Source organism: Platalea leucorodia (assembly GCF_965183815.1).
Source record: "Platalea leucorodia genome assembly, chromosome: 8".
Classification (NCBI taxonomy): Eukaryota; Metazoa; Chordata; class Aves; order Pelecaniformes; family Threskiornithidae; genus Platalea; species Platalea leucorodia.
The window spans coordinates 37,099,726-37,121,795 of NC_138830.1; the positions used below are offsets into that span (position 1 = coordinate 37,099,726).

The following is a 22,070-nucleotide window of genomic DNA, read 5'->3' on the forward strand; positions in this document are numbered from 1 at the left end:
GTAATTGCTCTCATTAATTAAAGGCAGTTAATAAATGAGCCTGTGAAAACCTATCTGCAGTCACTAAAGAGTTACAGTTTGTATACCCGACCAGGAAATTTTAGATGTTTGCAGGCAGCCAATAAAAGGAGAGATCAACCACGCAGCTGACTCACGGGCAGGAACGCTTGAGCTGTGTTTGAATGCAGTTCAAAGCCGACTCGCACTTGGTATCTGCAGCAGTTTCACTCCATCATTCCATAGTTTTTATGCCCATATTTCCAGAGGTAAGTTGATTTTTGTTTCCAATTTCTTTTAGTGAGACATCTGAATATTAACACAACATAGAGTTTCTCTCATACAGAGGAAAACATCTTTGCCATAAATTATTTTTTAAAAAATATCTTTAAAATTAGAAACTTGAAATAAATGGGTTTATAGCAGTCTCCCTCCTGCCCCTGCCTGTCCAACTAGGGGAAGACAACAAAGTTGTCTGAGCCTTTTAGTGTCTTACTAAAAATAATATGAAACCTTTTATTGCAAAGGTCACCTAAGAAATATTGGTTTTGTGGTTTGGTAGCGAGTTTCTAAAAAGGGTCTAGGAGAAAAAGCACTCAGAAGAGCAGAACTATTGAAAAAATGGCTTTGGTACCAAACTTGCAATCTAGGGGGTAGAGAGAGACTTTGTTATCTGTAATTCCATGATAGTCCCATATTCCATGATTAGTGCCTCCAACTTAGGAATCTGGGTAGCACCCTGGATAAATAAAAATCTCTCATATTAGGGTTAAACTCTTCTGGAGATTATCAGCAAATCACTCTAAGTCTAGGTGTGGAAAAAGATGTACAAACTCAGACACAGGGACAATGGTGCTTGGCATGCCATGGTTTGTAACAGAGAAAGATTGAAGTGGTTTTAATTTCATTTTTTAGAAAGTCTCTAGTTAAATCAGGTTTTGCAAATCCAAAATAGGAACTGATGGCTAGGTTTTATTTTTATCTAAGTAGTTGGTTAGCAAGAGTTTGAACTGTTATAGCTTTACTTGACTCAATTTTAAATAGAAACACATACTTTCAGGAATGGTTTAGATACTACATTCATTGTTTGATCTTCCTTGTACTATGTTTGGAGATAAGTAAATTATTTTTGCTATTTAAATGATTATTTATCATAGTATATAAGAAAAATGAGATATAATTTTGTTCCTGCCAGCCTTCTGATTACCTCCTTTATATTTAGGATTTGTAGATCTGTGTGGTCTGTCTTTGCAACTTTAAAGGATAAATGGCTCATTTGGAAATTTCTCTTCATTCAGAGAAATCTTCTCAAATTTTATGAAACTCTTAACCTGCCTGTCAGCCTCATACTATATTGGATCTATTCTGTAAGGAAACTCTAAGTGAGGCACCTAAGGTAGCTATTGCTTTCAAACTACAATAATCTAACAAAAGCAAAAAAATTCAGTTGAGCTTTCCTATCAAAATCAAATACTGTTGAAGCTGAACTGGTAAATCAGCAGCTGAATTTTTATTTGCATTTGATTGTGGCTAGATGCAAAACTGAGCTTAGTACTTCTCTGGGATTGTGAACATGCCTGCATGGCACAGCTTAGTTACTGAAACTAACTGAAAATAAGTTGGTCATGAACTAGAAGCAGTTCAGTCATGAGCATAGGCTAATTTATCTTCAGGCTTTTGTTTCTACTTTACTTATGGAGAACAAGTGATCTGCTCAAAGTCAGAAGACTTTCAAGCCTTCTGCATCCCAGGAGCTCTTTTTGTAGAGCTCATCTTCTAGAAGGACACAATTCACACTCAACAGTCCTTACTGGTTACTTCAAATTTTTCGCCCTGTTACTTCAGTTCCCTCATGTGTTTTCTTTTCTAGCCCTGGTCTACCGGACCCTGAAGGGAGTATTTCAGTTTGAGTTCTTCTGACTCACTGACCACTGATCTTGCAGTAATCCTTACCAATGGTTTTATCCCATCTGTTTTCTTTGCGTGCTCATTTTCCTCTTTCACCACTGACTTCTGGTTATTCTCTAGTCTAATGCAGCTTCACAGATATAATTAAAAATGTTAGTCATGTAGTAACACGGTGATGCTTTGCAGAGGTTATCTCTAATCCATGTGCATTGCCATGCAATGTGTCTGAAACATTCAGATGGCCCTAGAGAGTTACAGTATAGACAGAGTATTGGCCAAATTAGTGGCTGCTATAAAGACACAGCTTCATTTAGCAGAGTTCTGCCAGCTTACAGCAGCAAGAATTTTGTCTTTTACCTTGCTTTTCTGCTGACATGTGATGTTGTATTAAAGAAGATATGCAAGAACGATGCAGAACAGACCAGACTTGCATGAGTTACTGAATTGCATTTTTTCATGAGAAGCAGGAAAACTGTATTTCTGTCTAGTATGTAACTGTAAGATACTAGTTTGTTGTCTATGTAGTTCAGTATCACTTCAAAATCACATTTTGTATTATAAATAATGGCCCCACATTGCAAAGTCATCAGATGGAAATAATAATGAGCAATTAATTAGCACCTTGCAGCCTCAGATGGCAAGTTATGGCCCAGACACTCCTTTGCAATTAGTGCATTTTTCCTGTCTTTATAAGGAAAGTCTGACACAGAGTGGTAAAAGGAAGCCTGTTGGATTAGGATAATAGTTATTTGGGAAGTAAGGGGTGGTGCAATTTCACTGTGCTTTGTTAGTAGTGACAAAAAGTAGTTCTTAAAACTGTTTTTTTTCTTTCTGCCATTTTTTCCCCCAAGCCAGCCATCAAGAAATGGCCAAATCATTACCTGTAGTAGCCCAGGAAGATTTGGATAGCTTTACCTTGACCAAGACAGGCTCAGGCTTTGCACTCAAAGCCTTTCATATTTCTTGGAACACTCACATCTCAGTGAAGCTGCTGACCAGCCAGGACACTACAGAGAGGTATGTGTCTTATTTGGCCAACTAACCACGCAGATGGGCAGCACAGACCTGCAGCAATGGCACCAGAATAAATTGTGGCATGCCCAGGATCATCTGATCCCTAAACACATCTCCATTCCTAGAAATCCCAACTAGCCAAGAGGCAACTTGCAGGCAGTTATACTAAGAAACAAGCTCTATTTTTTTTTTTTACAATTTTTTATAAAAGTAGAGCTTAATCCTGAAGTCACTAATTATCTCTACTATAATAATGTCTACAAACCCCGATCAGTAATACTCAGCATGCTATGATATTACTTCTTTCTGGAGGTCCCTGAAGAGATCTCAGTTGAATTTAATCTAAAACAGCATGTACAGATGAGAGAGTAGAAAAATGGGAGGAGGGAGGGATAATGGTCAGGGTTACAGGGCAGTGAGATGTGTACATGTCCTAATTATAAAAACAAATGAGCAGTAACTGATGGGCGTCAGCCTACTGACAACACAATTCCACTGTGTGACAAAAACACAGAAAGTTTCCAAGAATAACCACAAGTTACTTTCGATGAAGCAAGACCAAAGCATTTTAGGGAGTGCACTGACCTGACTGTTTATCAAAAAAGGAGTGTCTGATGTGCATCTACGGACTAATCACTCTTGTTAACTGAGAATGCTGCCATTCAGGTGGCTTTTGTTACAAGTGAAATACAGAAGTATCCTACTCGAATACATAGTGTCTAATTTGTTCCATTATAAAGGCCAGGGAGGAAAAAACAGTATTTCATACAAATATTTTTAAATTGACAGTTTAAATTGTCAGTGATACTTCAAAAACCAAATGCCAGAATTTGGGAACAGTTAAAAATTGTAAGGTTTTTTTTTTGTGGGTGGGGGGGTTGCTTGTTTTTTAGACAATAGATGTCCAGTAATTTTGTAATCATAACTAGTATTTGTTTGGTAGCTTGTCTAGAGAAAAAAGTTGCCTCTGTCCCCTGTCCACATTTTCTTTAAATCAAACAAACAAGCCCCGAAACAAAATAGTTAAAGTTACAGAAATCAACATTTTACTTTGCTTTGAATTTAACATGCTATCCTGATTTGGCATCTTTTGATTCAAACCTGCTCCCTAAAACTAAAGCCACTGTTCCGCTTTTCTCTTTCTACCATTCTGATCTCTTGTTTACACTACATGGTGTATAGGAAAGCTGAGAGAATAAACTCTGTTTTACTGCAAAATGTTTAACTGTGTGCTGATGATAAATATTTAGATTTGTGGAAGTAAGTGTTAAAACAGGTGGGGCTGTGAATTACTTCTAGTGATTAGTTTACAGGCTTGTGAATCAACACAGTAAATACGAGAAACTGAAACTAAAGTCTCAAGGTAAAGGCAGGTTAGAATAATGAGAACGAGCTCCAGGTCTGTTGAAGTCAACTGAATTTTGAATGAATTTCAATGAATTTTCAGCTCACAAGTACCATACAGTAGAGATAATCAGATCTTTAAAATCAAACATACAATTAACAAAAATTGAACCTGTAGCAGAAGTTCAGTTATTTCCATGAAAATGCACAATTGAATTGCCAGTTCAGTGTTTCCTGTGCACGAAGAAGTAACTGCTTGAAGTCCTTAGACAACAAAACTTTATTCTTCTGATCATGATCAAAGCAAAGCTTTGTTATCTTGGTAAATAAACTGTTTGAACTCAGGTCTACAATCCAACCACAGCTAAGCTTGAATCAAATTTGGCAAAGTCTCTAGAGTGGTAGTACTTACATCAAATCTGAATTTGGCTTCACTTTTATATCATGCTATGATAGCATATATCATTTATATAACATGGTCCCATTAGATAAGCTTGGAAAATCATAATTTCCTTGTAAATGTGGATCTCACTAATAGCAAAAGGATACAATAGAAGTTCTTGGGGACAGTAAGGAGAAAAAAATTGATTTTGCTTAATCTAGCATTTCATATAATTCAGCTTTCTCCTGCCTTCACACTTCAGTCCTGCTTTAAACTGTGCTCTTATGCTCATATAAAAGCATCCAGAGGTCTTTCACATTTTATTAGAAAAATACACTACACAAGGGATTGCTTCATTTTCTTAGAATTGTTTGGAAGAGAATATAATATTGGTTTTATTGGTAGAATTATATTAGCTTGTGTTCAACCATATGGTTATCTCTCATTTCCATATCCTACACTATGTCATCTCTAGCTGAAATTCCCTTCAGTCTAATCTGCCTCTAACCCTTGCTATTTTTTACAGGGAGTGGAAGTTGCTACTTCAGGATATAGCAAATGTCAGGCGCTATGAGTCTGAACGTCTCCTGCCTTCTCTTGGGATTTACCAGTACCATGGACTAGTGGGGATAGTGACTGAATGGATGAACAATGGATCCCTCCACTCACTCATCCATGAGGTACATAAAAGAAGTCATCTCTTATAGGACTGTGATGGTTTAACACCAGCTAGCAACTAAGCACCGCACAGCTGCCCACTCACTCTCCCACATCACTGGTGGGATGGGGGAGAGAATCATAAGGGTAAAAGTGAGAAAACTCATGAGTTGAGATGAAGACAGTTCAATAGTTAATAGTCACTGAGAGCTATTGTAACTAGCCTGGAGGAGAAGGTGAAGGAGCAAGGGAAAGCGTCCCTCCTTGCCTCCCCTATAAACTGTCCCTCCAAGGAGAAAAGGTAAAGGGTGTAATTATTAATAGTTTCTAAGAGATGATTCCTGAAGTACAGAGATGACGGCAATGCTGAGTAAAAATACCAGATTAGCCTCACGACCAGTAATTGTATCATCTCATAAGCCAGTGTTACTCAGTACAGCAAAATAATAACCTTGACCCAGCCCCCCGAGATGATAAACAGCACAACAGGGAACATGTACAGCAAGTAAGGCATTACATAACACAACTCTGAGACCAAGCACAACAACTCTGAGACCAAATGAATCACCATTGCGACCAGCGACTATCAACCTAATAATGAATGCTTATCATAAATTTGTTTTCACATGGTCTGGTCAGATCTGTCGTTATCTCAACCCTTCAAGCCCCATGCTGGGTGCCTGAAGGAGCAGGGGAAAATATATTGTCCTGGTTTTGGCTGGGATAGAGTTAATTTTCTTCCTAGCAGCTGGTGTAGTGCTGCGTTTTGGATTTAGGATGAGAATAATGTTCAGAACACACTGATGTTTTAGTTGTTGCTGAGCAGTGCTTACACTAAGTCAAGGACTTTTCAGCTTCTCATACTGCCCTGCCAGTGAGGAGGCTGGGGGTGCACAAACAGCTGGGAGGGGACGCAGCCAGGACAGCTGACCCAAATGGATATTTCATACTATATGACGTCATGCTGAACAAAAAAAATGGGGGGAGTTGGCCAGGGGGGATGTTTGGAATGATGGCATGTCTTCCCAAGTAACCATTACGCGTGATGGAGGCCTGCTTTCCTGAAGATGGCTGAACACCTGCCTGCTGATGGGAAGGAGTGAATGAATTCCTTGTTTTGCTTTGCTTGTGCATGTGGCTTTTCCTTTACGTATTAAACTGTCTTTATCTCAACCCATGAGTTTTCTCACTTTTACCCTTCTGGTTCTCTCCCCCATCCCACCCAGGGGGGAGTGAGCAAGCGGCTGTGTGGTGCTTAGCTGCCAGCTGGGGTTAAACCATGACAGTGACAAAATTAATTACAAGGTCAGCCAAAAGAGAACAATCAAGCATGTAAATTATGGACAGTAGTCACAGTCAATCTGTTCTTTAGCTTCTGTATTGTACTTCTGTTTATTGTCAAATGAAAATGTGAATAGTAACAATTTCACACTACCAAGTGACCCATATTTTGTGTTAATTAGCATCAGCTGTATCCAGAACTTCCATTTCCCTTGCTCATACGGATCCTGTTGGATGTGGCTGAAGGGCTGCATTACCTTCACAGCCTTGAGCCTGCTTTCTGCCACTGCAGCCTGAAACCTCCCAATGTGCTTTTGGATACGCAGTACAGAGCCAAGGTGAGAGCTTCTACTTTTAGCCTATTAATGTAAAATCCAGTGATTGTCCTATTGTTGCATGTATTTATCCTAATAGTGAACATTTAATACCAAGACTTGAGGTATTGTTACTAAAATTTACTTTTTCTCCCATCTCTGTAGATATCAGATTATGGTCTAACCAACTGGAGGAAACATCAACTGAGGTCAGACCTGCAGAACTGCAATCAGAGAAACTGCCAGGATTTAGTGTACCTCCCTCCTGAAATACTTGAAGGAGGCCTTCCTTCCCAGGAGGGTGATATTTACAGGTGAATGGGATTTCTAAGGACAGGTCATACCTAGTCCTTGCTACATTCTACAATGTTGCCAAAATACATATTTTCAAAGACACTACAGTAAAAATGCCAGATCTACATAATGCAGTATGATAGTGCTCCGCATGAGGCCAATTACAGCAGTGAATTAAATTTGAAATTCCCTGTATTTGGTGAATACCAAGGTTAAGAATTGTTCTCAAAGGTCATCATATAAATATTTATATAATGGACTTAAATGTTTAAAAAGTGTAACATAGCTGCAAAAACTTTTTAATATACATTTAAAACCTAATAACTACAATTCACATGGTTTCTAAGCATGAACTGTTGTTGGCTTTAGTTTTGGGAAGAACTGTTGATGCCCAGATGAGGCCCAGGTAAATACAAGACCTTTCTCTCAATAGTGTCTCATTAAGGTCCCATGGAATCTCTGCTGGAATAACTTAGTGAGCCACTCAAGCATTCATACTTTTTAACTAAGGTGATTTATACAAAGGAGGAAGATGATTACCTACTGCCACATGTCCCTTTTGGATATGTTACATGCTTCGTAGTTGCCTCAATAAATGAGACAACCTCAAACCGCAACTGTTGTCTGTATGGACATTCATCTTTACAACCGGCATACAGAGCCTGTGGACGAACATTATAAATAACTTCTAAGCATGACCACTCTTCTGCTCTCAGAGCTTTTATGAAGGCAACAAATTTAAACTCCTCCTTTATTGTCACAGAGGCAGGCTCTAAGATGAGTCAATGCATACACTTGAGGAGACCTATAAATGATATGACTAATCTGACGTTGTTCATAAACATAAGATTTTTGTGCAGGAAGAGTGGCGGCTTACTTTCAGGTGGCATAATTAATCTTCCAGCATGTCATTCTTGTATAATTTTAGATGCTCAGATGTGATTCAGTGCATAAGATAGGTGCATGTCTACACAGTGGTGCAACAGAGAAAACAAAAGTACGTGTCATATATGAAATATTACTTAAGTACATGTAAGTTACATGTGTGTCCACATCACATTAATACTTTCCTAGAGAGTATTTAAGTAAAAGGACTTTCAGATTTTATGTGGAAATAACGCAGAAGAGCAGGTTCTTTTAAACACTGTAATTCAGCACTACAGCAAGATATATGAGTAAGCAGATAAATTTATCCTAGAACTGCTTCTTTACCTTTTGATTGCTTTGCTTCTAACTCATCCACAGACTGCTTTCTCTCTTTTCAGCAGCCTCCTTGCTTCTGCCTCTGATTTTGCAGATTGAGCTTTTAATCAAACTGTAATTTATACCATTTGAGTTGTGGGTTATATATGTAGATCTATGGTATCACTGGAATACTTGGGATGTTAGAAAAGGAAAAAGACATTTGGAGCACCATCAAAATTTGCTGAAGAAAATAGACACACAGTGGCTCAGAATCAAATTTTTGCTGGATTAACTGATGCACTTGTCAGTACCTGCTGAAAAGTCCATCTCTTTCAGTTGCTATTTAAATTACTTGAAAACAAAACAAAAATGATAGAGAAAGGAGAACAGAAGGTTCTGAAATTCACAAGAGCAAATGGAGATAAGGTGGTAACCTGAAGTGTAATTCTAATTGATCCTATGTTTAAAGAAAATTTAAAACAATTAATTCTAAGTGATTTATTATTTTACAAGAACAGTTCAGTTGAAAACTGGAACTTAATAATGCAGGAAAAAGGATCTCATCAAATTAGGAAAGATTTGGATAGACTTTGTCTTGAGAACCTCCTTTCTCTTAAACCCATAAACTTGCTCTTGGAAATGAGAACATAGATATGGATTGCAAACTAATGAACGGTCCTTCACTGTTCTTTTTTTTTCAGTTTTGGAATACTGTGTTGGGAGAGCCTAAGTAGACGGAAACCTTTTGAAGGTATTTCTCTCTCTTGTTCACGTCATGTGTTGCCCTAATATTTTCCACAAATTCCCTTATTGTAGGGAAATTATGATACAAACAGCACTGTCTTTTCAGATGTCCCTTTGCCTTATACTACTGTTACAGCATATAGCTCCACATTATGGGATGTAAAGATTAGAATCCCTTAACAAATCCTCAGTGTTTCCAAAGAAGCTGATCTTTCTGCAGAGGAAAGGTGTAGCTTCTTACCCCACTTGTATCATCTCTCTCTGCTTGCTGAAGCACTCTGTTGTTGAGCTGGGTTTTCTGGTTACCTTTAGTGAGAAAGAATACCACTTCATATTTGACAGTTGTAATTTTAAAATCAGGGAACACTTTAGTGACAAGCAGCTAACTGGATGAGCAAGAATGCTAATTTTTAAAGTTGCCATGAGTTTCAAATCCCGATCAAGAACTGCCAGTTCACGCTGAATTCTCTTAAGTAAGCAGGGAATCTTACTTTCTTAGATGACAGTGTGAGCAGTTTTAAAGAACTTAGTTTGCAAAGCATTGTATAATAATTGTCACAGTCTAGGAATGATCCCTGTTTCATGGAGGTGGAGATCAATGAAAGGCTGCTTTGCTATGGGCTCAGTTCTGCATGGCAAAACTGACTGAAGGACCCCTGTATTTTACAGGCTGATGACCTTTTAGAAATACTGCATAGAATAGTACCTTAATGTTCTTACAGCTTCTGGCTGCCATCTCGTGGCAGCCCAAAGTAGACTTTTTTTTTTTTTTTTTTTGTACAATAGGAGTTATATTCTTATAATACAGGTGTAAGGCTTTATATAAAACTGTGTGCTTAGAATATACCCATAATAATTACATGTATTCCTGAGGTATCTGTGCAGGTAGTTTACAATGCGTGTTTACGTATCTATTTGTGACTTGTTATTGGGACAGAGTTCTTTATCCTGAAATGTCCTGTTGCAATAAGTAGCTATATTGTTACAGGTTAGCATATCTATTTACAAGACTGTTGACACATTTTTGCTTTCAAAAAAGCAGTCTTTGTTTTAGAATATACAAAATAACTTCTGCTGAATATCATTTTAAGAGAGTTCTGAGGTCTGTAATATTTTTTGCAGTGACGTTTTCCTATAAATTGCAGGTCAAACAACCCTGCTGGATGTTTTGACAGGAATCCACAGCAGTTTGCGGCCTGGCATTTCAGAAAAGTTTATACCAAGCAATTTGCCTGAGAGGAATAGACTGTTGCACCTTATCGCTCTGTGCTGGCATCAAGAACCAGACTATAGACCACGTACCGCGGGTAAGGTTCAGGATTTGCTTTCTTTGCAAGATTTGTAATGGAGACAGTCTTGCTGGGAACATTGCTTTAGCACTCTAAATCAATGACAGAACAACTGAAGTGGAAGCAGTTTTTAGATCATCAGAGTACTGTAGATGGTTTTTCTAACTGAAGTTTCCTACCAGAAATGGCTTGCTTATCTCCAAAATTGTGTTTAGTATAAAGTAAAAATGAGTACAAATAAAGGAAGGAATATTATCAGCTATATATACTAGTTTAACAAAGATCAACCTGTCTTCAGCATTTCTTGACTCCAATGAATAACCAGTTCCCTTTGAAGTGTGCTATCATGGTTTACTTTAGTGGAACTGTTATGTTTATCATCTGTTTCTAAAAAGATAGCCAAGAAATGTTAAAATTGTAATATTTGAGGACTTTTGAGCAAATTCTCAACGTTGAAGTGCTGAGTAAGCAATTTGCTTATAGCTTTATTGTGATAGATTTATACAGTCATGTGTAAATCTTTTGCAAATAAGTTCACTACATTTGTATGAACATTTAAGAAAATGTGATTTTAATGTGCCTGTAACTGTTCTTTAAAATCAGTTGAAAAAGGAAACCAAGAGGAGATATGAGATGCAAGTTGTATTAAACTAATTTCATCTAGTTCATCCAGCTACTCAACATAATAGTAAAGGTAGCTGCAATATGCTGATGCCTTAATACATACACACTTTCATATGCAATGTGACATTTAAAATGCTTTATTACCCCTGCAGAATGTGTAGACCTTCTAAATGGAATTTTTACTAGTATAAATAAGGAGGCAATTTCCACTGCAATCTACAATCTGATGGATGCAAAGGTTAGTGCAAAATTAAGTTTTGTCCTCCTACAAGAACATTAATTGATTCTTTCAATTGCAATCTTTGTGGTCCAAAACCAGGAAAGGTTTTGTCTTCGTTGTTTTATTGGACATGCCAGAGCTGAAGAGTACCCTTTGGCACTTCAGGTTCATTCAGGAATTATAGAAAATAGATATTGCAAGGTTCTCGAGAAACCATGTAAACTTCTACCTTGAGATTATAAAAATATGATAGCTTCTTTCCAGTCACCAGCTGTAGTCAGACTGGTGAGCCTATGTGAGTGAGAACAAATATCAGCCTCAAGCAGATCAGATTAGGGCTAGAATCAAGGACAATTTTTGTTTTATGTACTGACAAGAAGATATTTATTCCAGAACCTGGACAGTGTTAGTACCTGCTGCAGCAATACTAGTACCAGCACTTTTTTTATATGCCTCACTGCTGCTGACTTGACGTGCTTCAGGCACAAGACACTGCTTGTCCTAGGGTCTAAGAGGGTTCTCTGATACCACAGGAATGGATGGGGAACAGCCAACAGCTGAGGGATACAGCTAACTCCATATATGTCTACATTGCCATGGGAAATCTGGCACAAATCTGATCTGCCACAAATATAGCTATATCCTATCTAGTTAACTTAGTCATAGTGGGAAAACTAGTGACACATGCTTCAGCCCTTGAACAAGTATTCTGACTCCATTTACACCCATGCTGTGCTTTCGATTTCATTGCTGTGCTTTCGATTTCATTGCTGTGCTTTCGATTTCATTGCTGTGCTTATGTGAATTGTTTATGTTAATACACGCTAGATTATTTCTACATGTTGCAATCACATTCTGGGATCATAGAACAGAGCTGATCAATATTTTAATAGGTGGCACAGTTATAGTCCAAGTCATTTTTACTACTGTTGAAGTTTATTTAGGATTGTACTGGCAAATATTCCATAATCTAATGCTTCAGTCTCCCTTGAGCAACGTTTTATTTTTCTACTTGCCAAATTAGCAAAGAGCACTATTTATTGTTCAAACAACTGAAATGATATGTCCAAAATGACTGTGAAAACGCTACTGGAGATTCTTGAAAATGGATTGATTCGTAAGTGTTGAAGTATATAAACTAAAAATAGTTGAACAAATCTGCTGCAGATGTACAGAATGGAAAAAAATTACAAGTATTGACATATCCTTATTGCAGACAGTTTGGCATACTAAACACAGGATGGCCCTGCTGTTTGGATACTTAAAGGAAAACATGTTATAGCTAGCCCAATCTCTCTCTCTCTCAATACAGGGCTATTTTCACCTTCCCCTGCATGATTCAAAATTGGGTTTTAAAATAAATTTGAAACAGCAGAAACGGTAACAGAGTAGAGTTGTGTCAGATTCTATGCCCACTTACATGCGTTAAAATGCAAAATTGCTCTGTGCAATTCACTGTTACTATATATCAGCCTACCTGAGAGCATAATATATATTACCAGCATAAATTGTCAGTGTCTTGCTCCTGACAACTGTGAATTGAACAAACCATATGTATACTTACTAGAGTTACTGTGCTATTTTTTCCAGGAGACAGCACTTAATGCAGGCAAAGGTTCAGAAATATACACACTGCAGACAGGCATATGCAATTCAGAGGTGAGTACATGGCATGAGAGTCTTACGAGAGTACTTCATAAGCCGCTTGTTTCTCCTGCCAGCCCTGACAATGTATAATGCAAACACTGTGGGGCAAAATGTTCCTAACCCTTTTTATCCCTAACCAGGATAACTCCGTCCAGTTAACCAACAAAACCCACTATTTTTACCTTCTTCCAAGCAGCTGACTCTGATGTTTCTCTTGCAAAAACAACCTCCTCCACTTAAGAGTTGCTTTGAACCTCTCCTTCTTGAAGAGGTCCTAATGAAATGGCAAAAATCTAACCTTTCTTGTGATGTGTTCAAAATGATGGCTGGAAAAAGTCCTAGGCTGAATTCTAGCCTTTTCAACCAATTTTCTTAGATCAAGGCCAACTGCTTTGTGATCACTCCAAAATACAGTTAGCTCCCATTTTCAAAGTGATTTTGGCACTTGTGGCAGGCCTGCCAATACTGAAAGACACAGAGACAGAACTGAAGCTCACATGCCTAGACCAGAGCGAGCTTTAAACAGTCTGGTGACACCATGGCTGCCGGCAGCACAGGCTGCAAGAAGCAATCTAGGACTGCAGTAAACCCTAGGACAGTTAAGCCTATGGATCTCTGCTGCCACAGTGACCCAAGGTAACCAGTTAAAGTTGAATTAAGTATGTCTGTAGGCTCAACAGCTGCATACCCACCCTGCCCTGCAATGTGATACTACTGCCTTATATTCCAAGAGAAAACTGCTTAGAAAAGGTTTTGGAACAAAAGTTTCCAAGAATATAATTCTTCTCTATTTTGATCTTTTTCAGGTCGTCTGTTCACGAAAACCCAACCACATAATCAGCAAGAAAACTCCTTTTGTAGTGCCAAGCTTGTCAACTATTCTACTTGATAGCAGTGCAAATAATGCAAAAGAAAATATTCTTGAGACGGGTCTGTCAAATACTGTCCCACAGAACACAACAACAAAGAAGGGTCTGTACCTTGAAACATATTCAGCTCCAACTATTCTAAGAAAAGGATAAATATTACTAGTTGTTCCATATACATGTTATTTTCCACATAAAACTGTTCCTTGTCAGAGTACAGCTGTGCCCTCTACTGGTATTATCTGAAGCATGAGTTCACTGCAGAAAACCGGAGGTGCCACAATAGCTTTTGATTAAGTGTATAGATCAAAAAGCCTCTTTTGTTAAACTTTTTTAGAACTCTGACCTGTAATGTACAACTGCCTTTCCCTCACATATCAAATATTGCCTGTTGCTTTTGGCAGAACAAGTCCCTCCTGGGAATGACGCTGCCTTGTGCCACCAGGAATAACGGGTTTTTTGTAATTTGCTAATAAGAAAAGGAGACGTTTCAAAATGACTGTGTAGCCAGGTACATGTGAATGATTCCTGGTAATCCTACGTAAATAACTTCCTTTTCCTTTCCGATGTGGATTTGTCCTGTCAAAGTGTTTAAATTTGCGTCAAGTTTTTCCTTAAAAGCTTTTTCTGTACTCCTCATGCCTTTGGATACAAAAGTTGAGCCATAGAAGTCAATTCACTTACAGCAACATCTGCATTTCCAAGTATTTTAGTTGCGAACAATGCTGTCAGACTTATGGACAGAACAGAATGTTCCATAACTTCAGAAACAAATTCCTACAGACAGTCTGAAAAAGTCAGATGTGTGTAGTAATACATGCCAAAATCTTCCTAGGAATAATTATGTATTAACAAGGGCCCAAAGAACAGCTAGTAATAAGTAAGCGCTCTCAAGTTAGTTTCCACTTCAGCTCCAGTCCTCTGCAGTGGCTGACATATGTATAATGTTCTGTTGTTGTTCAATTCAGGGGTCTCATCTTACTCATCTTAAACTTTTTCTAGGTCACCCAGGCTCTGACAGTAGAAAATCAAATTCCTTTTGCACAATTCCTTTAGCTGGTGCCACTACAGGAAAAGAAAGCAGTCAGCATAAGGACCCACCACTGGCTCTTAAGCACAGACCACAGCCTATGCATCCTGAACAAGCAGCAGTGACAGGTAAGACCCCATTTCCAGTTTGAGGTAGCAATATTCTCCTCAGTCAGATCCTGGTGATTAAATTGTTTAAAGTTTGGAGGACACAGATCTCTCTAAATTTTGTGCACATTTTCAGGTATTTAGTGTAACAACTTCTTCAAACTTGATACAAATGTCTCATGAGTCTATTTGCATATAGCTGCTCCTATGTTCTCAGAAGTTCAGGCATTGGCCACTGAGAACATCAGTTTGTTCTTCTCCAGGGTCATATTCAGGCTGAAAACAGTTACGAAAAAAACATAATAAAAATACAAAAGATATAGCACACATTGAATGTGAAAGACAGTAGCTGTTTATGTCTGGGATTTTTTTTTTTTATTTTAAGCTATGTATTCTATACCTCTACAGAAGTAGCTATTGACTACAGAAACAGGTGACTAGGAGGAAGGAGGACCATTCATTTCCTTATTTACATGGTCTTAGTTTTTCCTACTGAACAGAGGCAGAAAAAGCCAGCTTCTGATTTGTGAAGCCTGCCTCTGCCTTTACGTAAAAAGCTCATAAAGCTTCTTGCTAACTTTTGCAAGCTGGCCTATGACAGCTCTCGCATCTAGCTGGCCATCCTTCCCCACTTCCATTTCCTTCTGAATGGTGACGTAACTTCTGGATAAATCAACAGATTAGTTCATGTAGGAAAAGTTCATCACAGAACTCTACTGGCAACAATCAGAAATCAGAATGACAGAGGCATGGTCTCCAAAGCAACAATGGCTTTTGGTTATTAATTTTCTCTTGGTGTATGGTATTTACTGCATGCTAAAACCCTAATGGCAGTACTAAGTATTCTAATCCGTTTGTGAAAAGAGACAGAACCCAAAGTTCTTGATCATTTTGCCAAGAGTATTACTTTTGTTACTAGTTTGGCTTTGACATAGATTCAAGTTCCCAGTTTCACAATACATGTTTCAAAAAGTCCTGCTACCCTGAACTACCTATTATCTGTTCTTCCACTTTCTGCAGGGCAAAGTTTTCTCATCTATGTTGAGCCAAGCTGCTTTGCATAAAGTTTGATGCAGATGTTAGATGAACAGCACGGGACCTGAAAACCTATTCCCCTTACACAATCTGAGCACTTAATAATCTTTAGAAACACTTATTTTCTGTAATCTGATCTTCATGAGTTTTGAACAAAAGATGAAAGTACATTGGACTAGTTTTAAACAAAGAATGCAAATAAACTACCTCTTCCTACTCCTTTCCTCTACTGAGGTTGTATTTCTGGTGTTGATGCTATCACTTGCTAACAACTTCTGGAAGAAAAGAGCACTTAGTTTATCTCTTTTTTTTTCCTTTTCACTCAAGATCCTTGCTGCAAAGGACACTCCTGTCAAATACTAGCCTGCCAGAGACAGACCATACTGAGCTGCATGACAGAAGGACGTCTCAACCACATCCTTGATGTCCTTCGCTCACAGCAAACGTTGTCCCGAATGGATTATGAAACAATTACCTCTTACCCCACAGTGACTGGCCGTGCTCGGGCATTGTTGGACACTTGCCTTTGCCTTGGAGAGAGTGCAGCACAGGTTGTAGTGACTGCACTTTCAGTGACCAAATGTAGTCCTCTGGGACGAGGCAGCTGTTGCCCAGACTGTCCTTCTAAGGTAAATAGGCTGTTGTTATGACTTAACTTTTTTGCAGCTTATTACATGGATCAGAGCACTGGTAATTTGGAATGGCAATGATTCACATTAATTCCTCATAACCCACTGACTGAAGTCAATCCTTCCTACAGCCCATGATTTTAGTCCTCTAGTGGAAAAAGCTAGCTGGATTAAAAGGTCAAGTCAACCACTGCCTGCAGGAATTATCGAGACTGGTTTAACAAATTCTAATTTGGACCTCAGAGATGGGAGGAGTGCAATGTGTGCCAGAGCAAATATAGTTCAAGTCAGATGACACCTTATTTCCTTGATATTTTTTTTTTTTAAGAAGGGAGGAAAATGCATTGTGACCTTTTGGAGGTCACACTATGGAAGAATGGCTGTTATGAAATCCTTCCAAATAAGGATAGCAAACAACAGGGTACTGGATGAGGAGAAAAAAATTACTGCCTTTCACTGAGCTCATATCTGAGCCAGCTGTTAGAGTGAAAGGCTTAAGAGAATCGAGAAATATTTCTTCAACAGGGCCTTAAGTAAGACCTGGAAATTTTATATTATGCATGTAAATTATTTTATTTTCACTCACAAATGGTCATACACTCTCAAAATGGGGCACTGAGAGCAGCACTTTGGAGAGGTGGGGCTTAAAGTATATACTAAACGGAAAAACGTTAATACCTTACATCCGTGTAGTTCTCTAAGTATGTCTGCAGTTCAAATGTAAAATTAAACCAGGAAGAAGAGGTGCCAAGCTGATCATTTGAAACAGTGGTTCTGCTGAACTGCAAAGGAAAGTAGTAAGATTATTTTGATTATAATGAAAATGAGGTTATATAAAATGCTGTTTTTTTGAAGGCACAGTGGGATTCTTTCAAGCTTCATGGCACTGGATTAATATGAGAACTTGTTATACAATCCACAAGTATATCAAATGTAAACCCACATTACTCTGTTTCCCTATGTTGCATTTGTTCTCCCTGCAGTTTCAAACTGCTTATTGAAGACAGGTTGCAATTTTAAATACAGTGACGATGTGTTTTCTAGGCACATCTAACATATAAGAAATTTGTCATATCACATACTACAATGCTGCTGGAACCATAAACTTTTTTTTTACGTAAATTCATTAAACTTTAAGACTGCCTTGAGATAATATACTGTTACGATTAAAAGCAATGTCTATCAGAATATGTTGAAAATAGTTTTGCCTATTAAAGGAGCTAAACATCTACTTCACCGTTGAGTCTTTTTCAATGTACACTTTAAATGGGAACTTTCAAGAGACTAGATCAGTTTCTGCTAAAAAAGGATGTCTTGCTTGTGAGGAAAATAACTGCTGTCATGGTGTTTTGCCTGTTTAGAAGGCATAAAATAATTGGAGTAAAACAGATAATCATTCACCTGTGGAAATATTTACAGACTTTTAAGAGGAAAATTGGCAATATTGTTGAAACTTAATTATCAGCTTTCAAAAATTATTCCATTCAGTTGTTCTGCTGGATGCTTTATACTTCCATGAAAGATGTGCCAGCTGGCAGGCTACGCTGATTTTTGTCATTATGCTTTTGACACAGAAACAGTTTTGGCTCTTTTCTTGAAACAGCTGCCTACTTGAGAATATCATTTGATGCCAGACCTAAGCCCAGTCTTAACTGTTAATTGCAGAACTGGCATCAAACCAGTGGGAGCCCAAGTCATCTGTTTTTCCAGACAGATTTTTGTTCTCCTCATATTTAGCTTTCCAATTTAAGTATTTGTAATAGGATGTGACCTTAGAGTTAGATTTATTACTATCATGCTTACCCAAATTTTTAAAAGATAACCCAAGAAGACGGTTTGTAACCAATTACAAAACAAAGGCAAATTTGTTACTTCAGGCACAAAAGAGCCTGAATAGAATTCTTCAAATATGTTATTTAATAATTAACACTATCCACAATCAGATTTTTGCCACCTTGCTCAACTGAAATCAATGCATGAGTTTGAGATTTTTTTGTACTGATACTTTGGCTAAAAGCATTGTCATAACTAGCTATGCTACTGCCAAAGCCTTGCTATAAACATACTTAAGCTGATGTAGCCACATGCATAGACTTCATAACTCTCCCTTGTGTAATATCAACATTTAAATTTTGGGGTTTGTTGACAGTTGCAGCTGTTGGGAATCTTTACGTGTAGTATTTTGAAGGGATGCTACTAGTTTATTGAAATGAAATTGCTGTTGATATAAAAGGTTTTGATACAAAACTAGAATACGGTGACCTGAAACTAACATCATTTCATTTCATCTCACCAAAAATACATACTCTCATAAGGCCTAAAATGTGTTGACATTAATGTAATGTTCACTGATGTGAAATATCAAACTGCTTAAAGCTTATGGCATTCCGCTTGTATCCAAGCTAGTTCATTAGCTAAGATTTTTATTGCCCTTGCCTCTGTTCTGCTGTTCTCTTGATATCCCAAAACAATATAGAATAAATGACACTGAGCAAGAGTAAAGATAGAAGCAGCAAACTGTTCTTTAGTATCTATGGGAAAGAAACAAGGCGTGAATCTGAACACCATCTAGACTCCCAGGAAAGAAAGATAAAACATGGGTAACTCTAGAAAACAGCAAAGGTAATAATAAAAAGAAGTCACTTCAGGACTGACCATACAAAGTCATTAGGAAAACTCTCTCTTGCACTTACTCAGAAAAGACAAAACTAGAATTAATAGATGTTAAAAGTGATAAGTCACATTCAAATTCTATGAAGCTATTTAGATTTATTAAAGGAACAGTAAGTGGAGTAGGTAGATGGTTATTTTTCTGTCTTGATTGTAATATATTTTTCTTCTTTATGCTTGTTGCAGCTCTCTTTTGCTGACTTGTAAAAAGACGACTGTCCCTTGACCTTTTTCCTATCTATATAATACCTTTATCTTAGCTGGGATACTTCCTGCAATGTAAGAACATCTACAGTAGAAATTGTTTGAGGTTAATTTGTGGAAAATTAATCTGAGGTACTGGAATGAAAAGCCTAAGAGATTAGTCCTTCCAGTAGATAGCAAAGCAAACAAAGCTATAAATACCACTCAATAGTTGTCACCAGTGCCTGTTAAAAACAGAGTTCCAGAGAACAACAAAGGAAGACAAGAAGTGCATATTCATAAAATACTAATCTACAAAATTTTTAAAAGTGCATTAATGGACTGCTAACGTACCCAGAAGAATTTTACACCAGGTAGGTAGTCTAAAATGTACAAAAACTAAAGCACTAACCAAAACATACTAAACCTCAAGGATTTTTATTTTATTGTTTCAAGTCTGAATTCTACATAACCTTGTAACCATTTTCATGCTTGCACAGGTTTACTCACTTGAGCTAGTCATGTAAAGATTTGTAAGGAAGGTTAAGTGCATATATAAATACTTGTGGGACTGGTATGTTAAGGAAGGACCCAACCATCATCAAGGCAAGCATAGAGAATTTAGGTTTCTTTACTGCTATTTATTGATTATAGTGCTATGCAGCTATTAACTATGCTCTCCTCCAGTAATAAATGTTGCCTCTAGGACTGCTGGGGTGTTTTATGCATGAAGAAATCTTGTCTTGTGCTACATTCCCTTTCATTCTTTTCCTGTGCCCTTTTCAAAATATTATACCGGAGCTCAAAAGGCCTTAGGATAGTTTTGATTTTGTTCTTTATCAAAGGAAGTAATCCCTTGCTTGCCTTGCCTGGAACTACATTCCCTGTACTTAGTGCACAGTTGACTTGACAGCTGGTATGTCAGCAGAGTTAAACAAAACTCATGGATTTTGAAGGTAAGTCCACCATAAATTAAACTACCTGACAAGGTCTGCAAAGAACATATTTAATGAGTTATGTTGTATTAAAGTTAGCGTAGCTGCAAGAATACATTAATTGTACAGTTAAATTCAGTATGTGTTAAAGAAAGGCTGCTGGTAGCTGCAGCACTGCATTTTGCTCAATCCCAACATGACAAAAATAGCATACAAGAAACTCAGATGTACTATTTCCAGCTCTTGTGCTGATATGACAGAAATTTGTGATCAGTATTTTGTTATTTCCTGCCTTTATTTATCTTTGCCAAGAATACATCCCAAGTAAGAGATCTACAGTGTCAAACTGCCATCTTCACTGGGCTTTAAGGTTGACCTTTCCTCTTCCACAGAAGTAAGAGATGCATGAGTTGAAGAAACTGTGGACTCCTTCAATTCAGGCTGAATTAAATGGCAGTGATTTAGAATAAAAACTTCTGCACCCCTTGAAATGTGATAACATTCCAAAGTATTGCAACACCTATTTCCAGCTGTTGGTCTTGAACTTTCCACATAGCAACAGCAATATCCATACAAGCAGAAAGCACAGCTGAATTTCACCCCTTCAGAAGTAACCTGGCTGTACTCCAGAAAGTTCTGTACAGCTAGTCCTTTTTTAGATTTCAAGGAAAAGCGTTCATATTAGGTAACAGAATGACTACCAACATTATCTTTCTTTTCCTTTCACCAAAAAGGGCTCAAAGCTTTTTTTCAGCTCATTAGAATGCTACCTGGGGAAAAAAAAGCTGAGAGAAGTGACTAAGGAATACATCTGGAAAATAACAGAAAAAAAACCAAATGTATGAGACTTGACCTTGGAATAGCTGCAAAATATGTTCCCAACAGAATTGTCTTTATGCCCCTTAAATGTGCTGTGATAATGTCCTGTCAGAAAACAACAGGAAACTAGAAGGAGAAAACAGTGAGGTGAGTGCCTGCTGTGTTCACTGGTGTGTGTGCAAGGTGCTGAAGTAACGATTGTTTTCTATTCCACGCTGGCAGTAATGATTGTTTTCTATTCCATGCTGGCAATGTTTTAGCTGGAAAACAGTATTCAGCTCTAACCACAGACTGAGGAGAGCCTAGAGAGAGAGAAAGGCTGATAAGCAGTGAGGAAGCCTGATGTGTAAGGACAAGTTGCTAAAATTGTGTTTGTTTGGTCTAGCAAAGAGGAGGCGAAGCGAAGATATGAGAGTCTCGAGCAGAGGTAGCGAACATGCAGTGATGAAACAGAGGACCTGGTACCAACCAGTTGTCTATTCGTATGGCTTCATGATTCTGGATTGGCTTTCAAGAAGCAATTAGCAATATTAGCAATATTAGCAATATTAGCAATTATTAGCAATTAGCAATATTAGCAATTATTAGCAATTAGCAATATTCATGGAACTTTTTTACCTGAACAAGAGCTCTTTAGTTGACAAAATTAATATATACAACAGTGATTTGCTAAGCCTTTTTCCTCAGCCTGTTCAGTTTATTTATGCAAAATACAAATGTTTAAAGTGATTTAAGGGAGAAATGAATGCCTTTTTGCTGGGAGTTACATAACATTAATATTTATAACTGCCCTGTAACTCCATCACTATTTGTTTCACTAAAATCTACCTTTGAAGTCATGTGACTGTTAGTAAGTCCGCTATCAGGAAGACGGAATAGAGAAAACCTGAATTAAA

At 37.7% G+C, this 22,070-nt stretch overlaps 2 protein-coding genes across 4 annotated transcripts in view; both read left to right on the top strand.

Moving 5' to 3' along the window:
* The first annotated feature begins 160 nt into the window (after positions 1-160).
* Positions 161-20,449, top strand: LOC309594273 (receptor-interacting serine/threonine-protein kinase 2-like). 3 transcript variants are annotated; one of them, XM_082319810.1, is made up of 13 exons: positions 167-266; positions 2,757-2,922; positions 5,172-5,325; positions 6,766-6,921; positions 7,063-7,211; positions 9,078-9,127; positions 10,266-10,427; positions 11,186-11,271; positions 12,844-12,912; positions 13,707-13,872; positions 14,769-14,924; positions 16,266-16,567; positions 19,424-20,449. In XM_082319810.1, the coding sequence occupies exons 2-13, from the start codon at positions 2,771-2,773 to the stop codon at positions 19,442-19,444; spliced, it is 1,623 nt and encodes a 540-aa protein (XP_082175936.1). In that variant the 5' UTR covers positions 167-266; positions 2,757-2,770; the 3' UTR covers positions 19,445-20,449. The 3 variants fall into 3 exon arrangements, with proteins under 3 accessions (XP_082175938.1, XP_082175936.1, XP_082175937.1); XM_082319811.1 differs by lacking the exon at positions 19,424-20,449 and having other exon boundaries at positions 10,296-10,427; positions 16,266-19,301; XM_082319812.1 differs by lacking the exons at positions 2,757-2,922; positions 19,424-20,449 and having other exon boundaries at positions 161-266; positions 16,266-19,301.
* PRMT7 (protein arginine methyltransferase 7) overlaps positions 260-22,070 on the top strand; it is a 96,486-nt gene continuing 74,675 nt past the window's right edge. The window contains exon 1 of the mRNA XM_082319808.1: positions 260-270. The gene's annotated coding sequence lies outside the window, so the exon portion shown is untranslated. The remainder of the gene's footprint in view (positions 271-22,070) is intronic.

Coding starts and splice junctions, on each gene's coding strand:
- LOC309594273 (XM_082319810.1), top strand. CDS start 2,771: ATGGCCAAATCATTACCTGTAGTAGCCCAGGAAGATTTGGATAGCTTT. Junction 7,212..9,077: donor CAGGAGGGTGATATTTACAG/GTGAATGGGATT, acceptor TTTTTTTTTCAG/TTTTGGAATACTGTGTTGGG. Junction 13,873..14,768: donor GAACACAACAACAAAGAAGG/GTCTGTACCTTG, acceptor AACTTTTTCTAG/GTCACCCAGGCTCTGACAGT.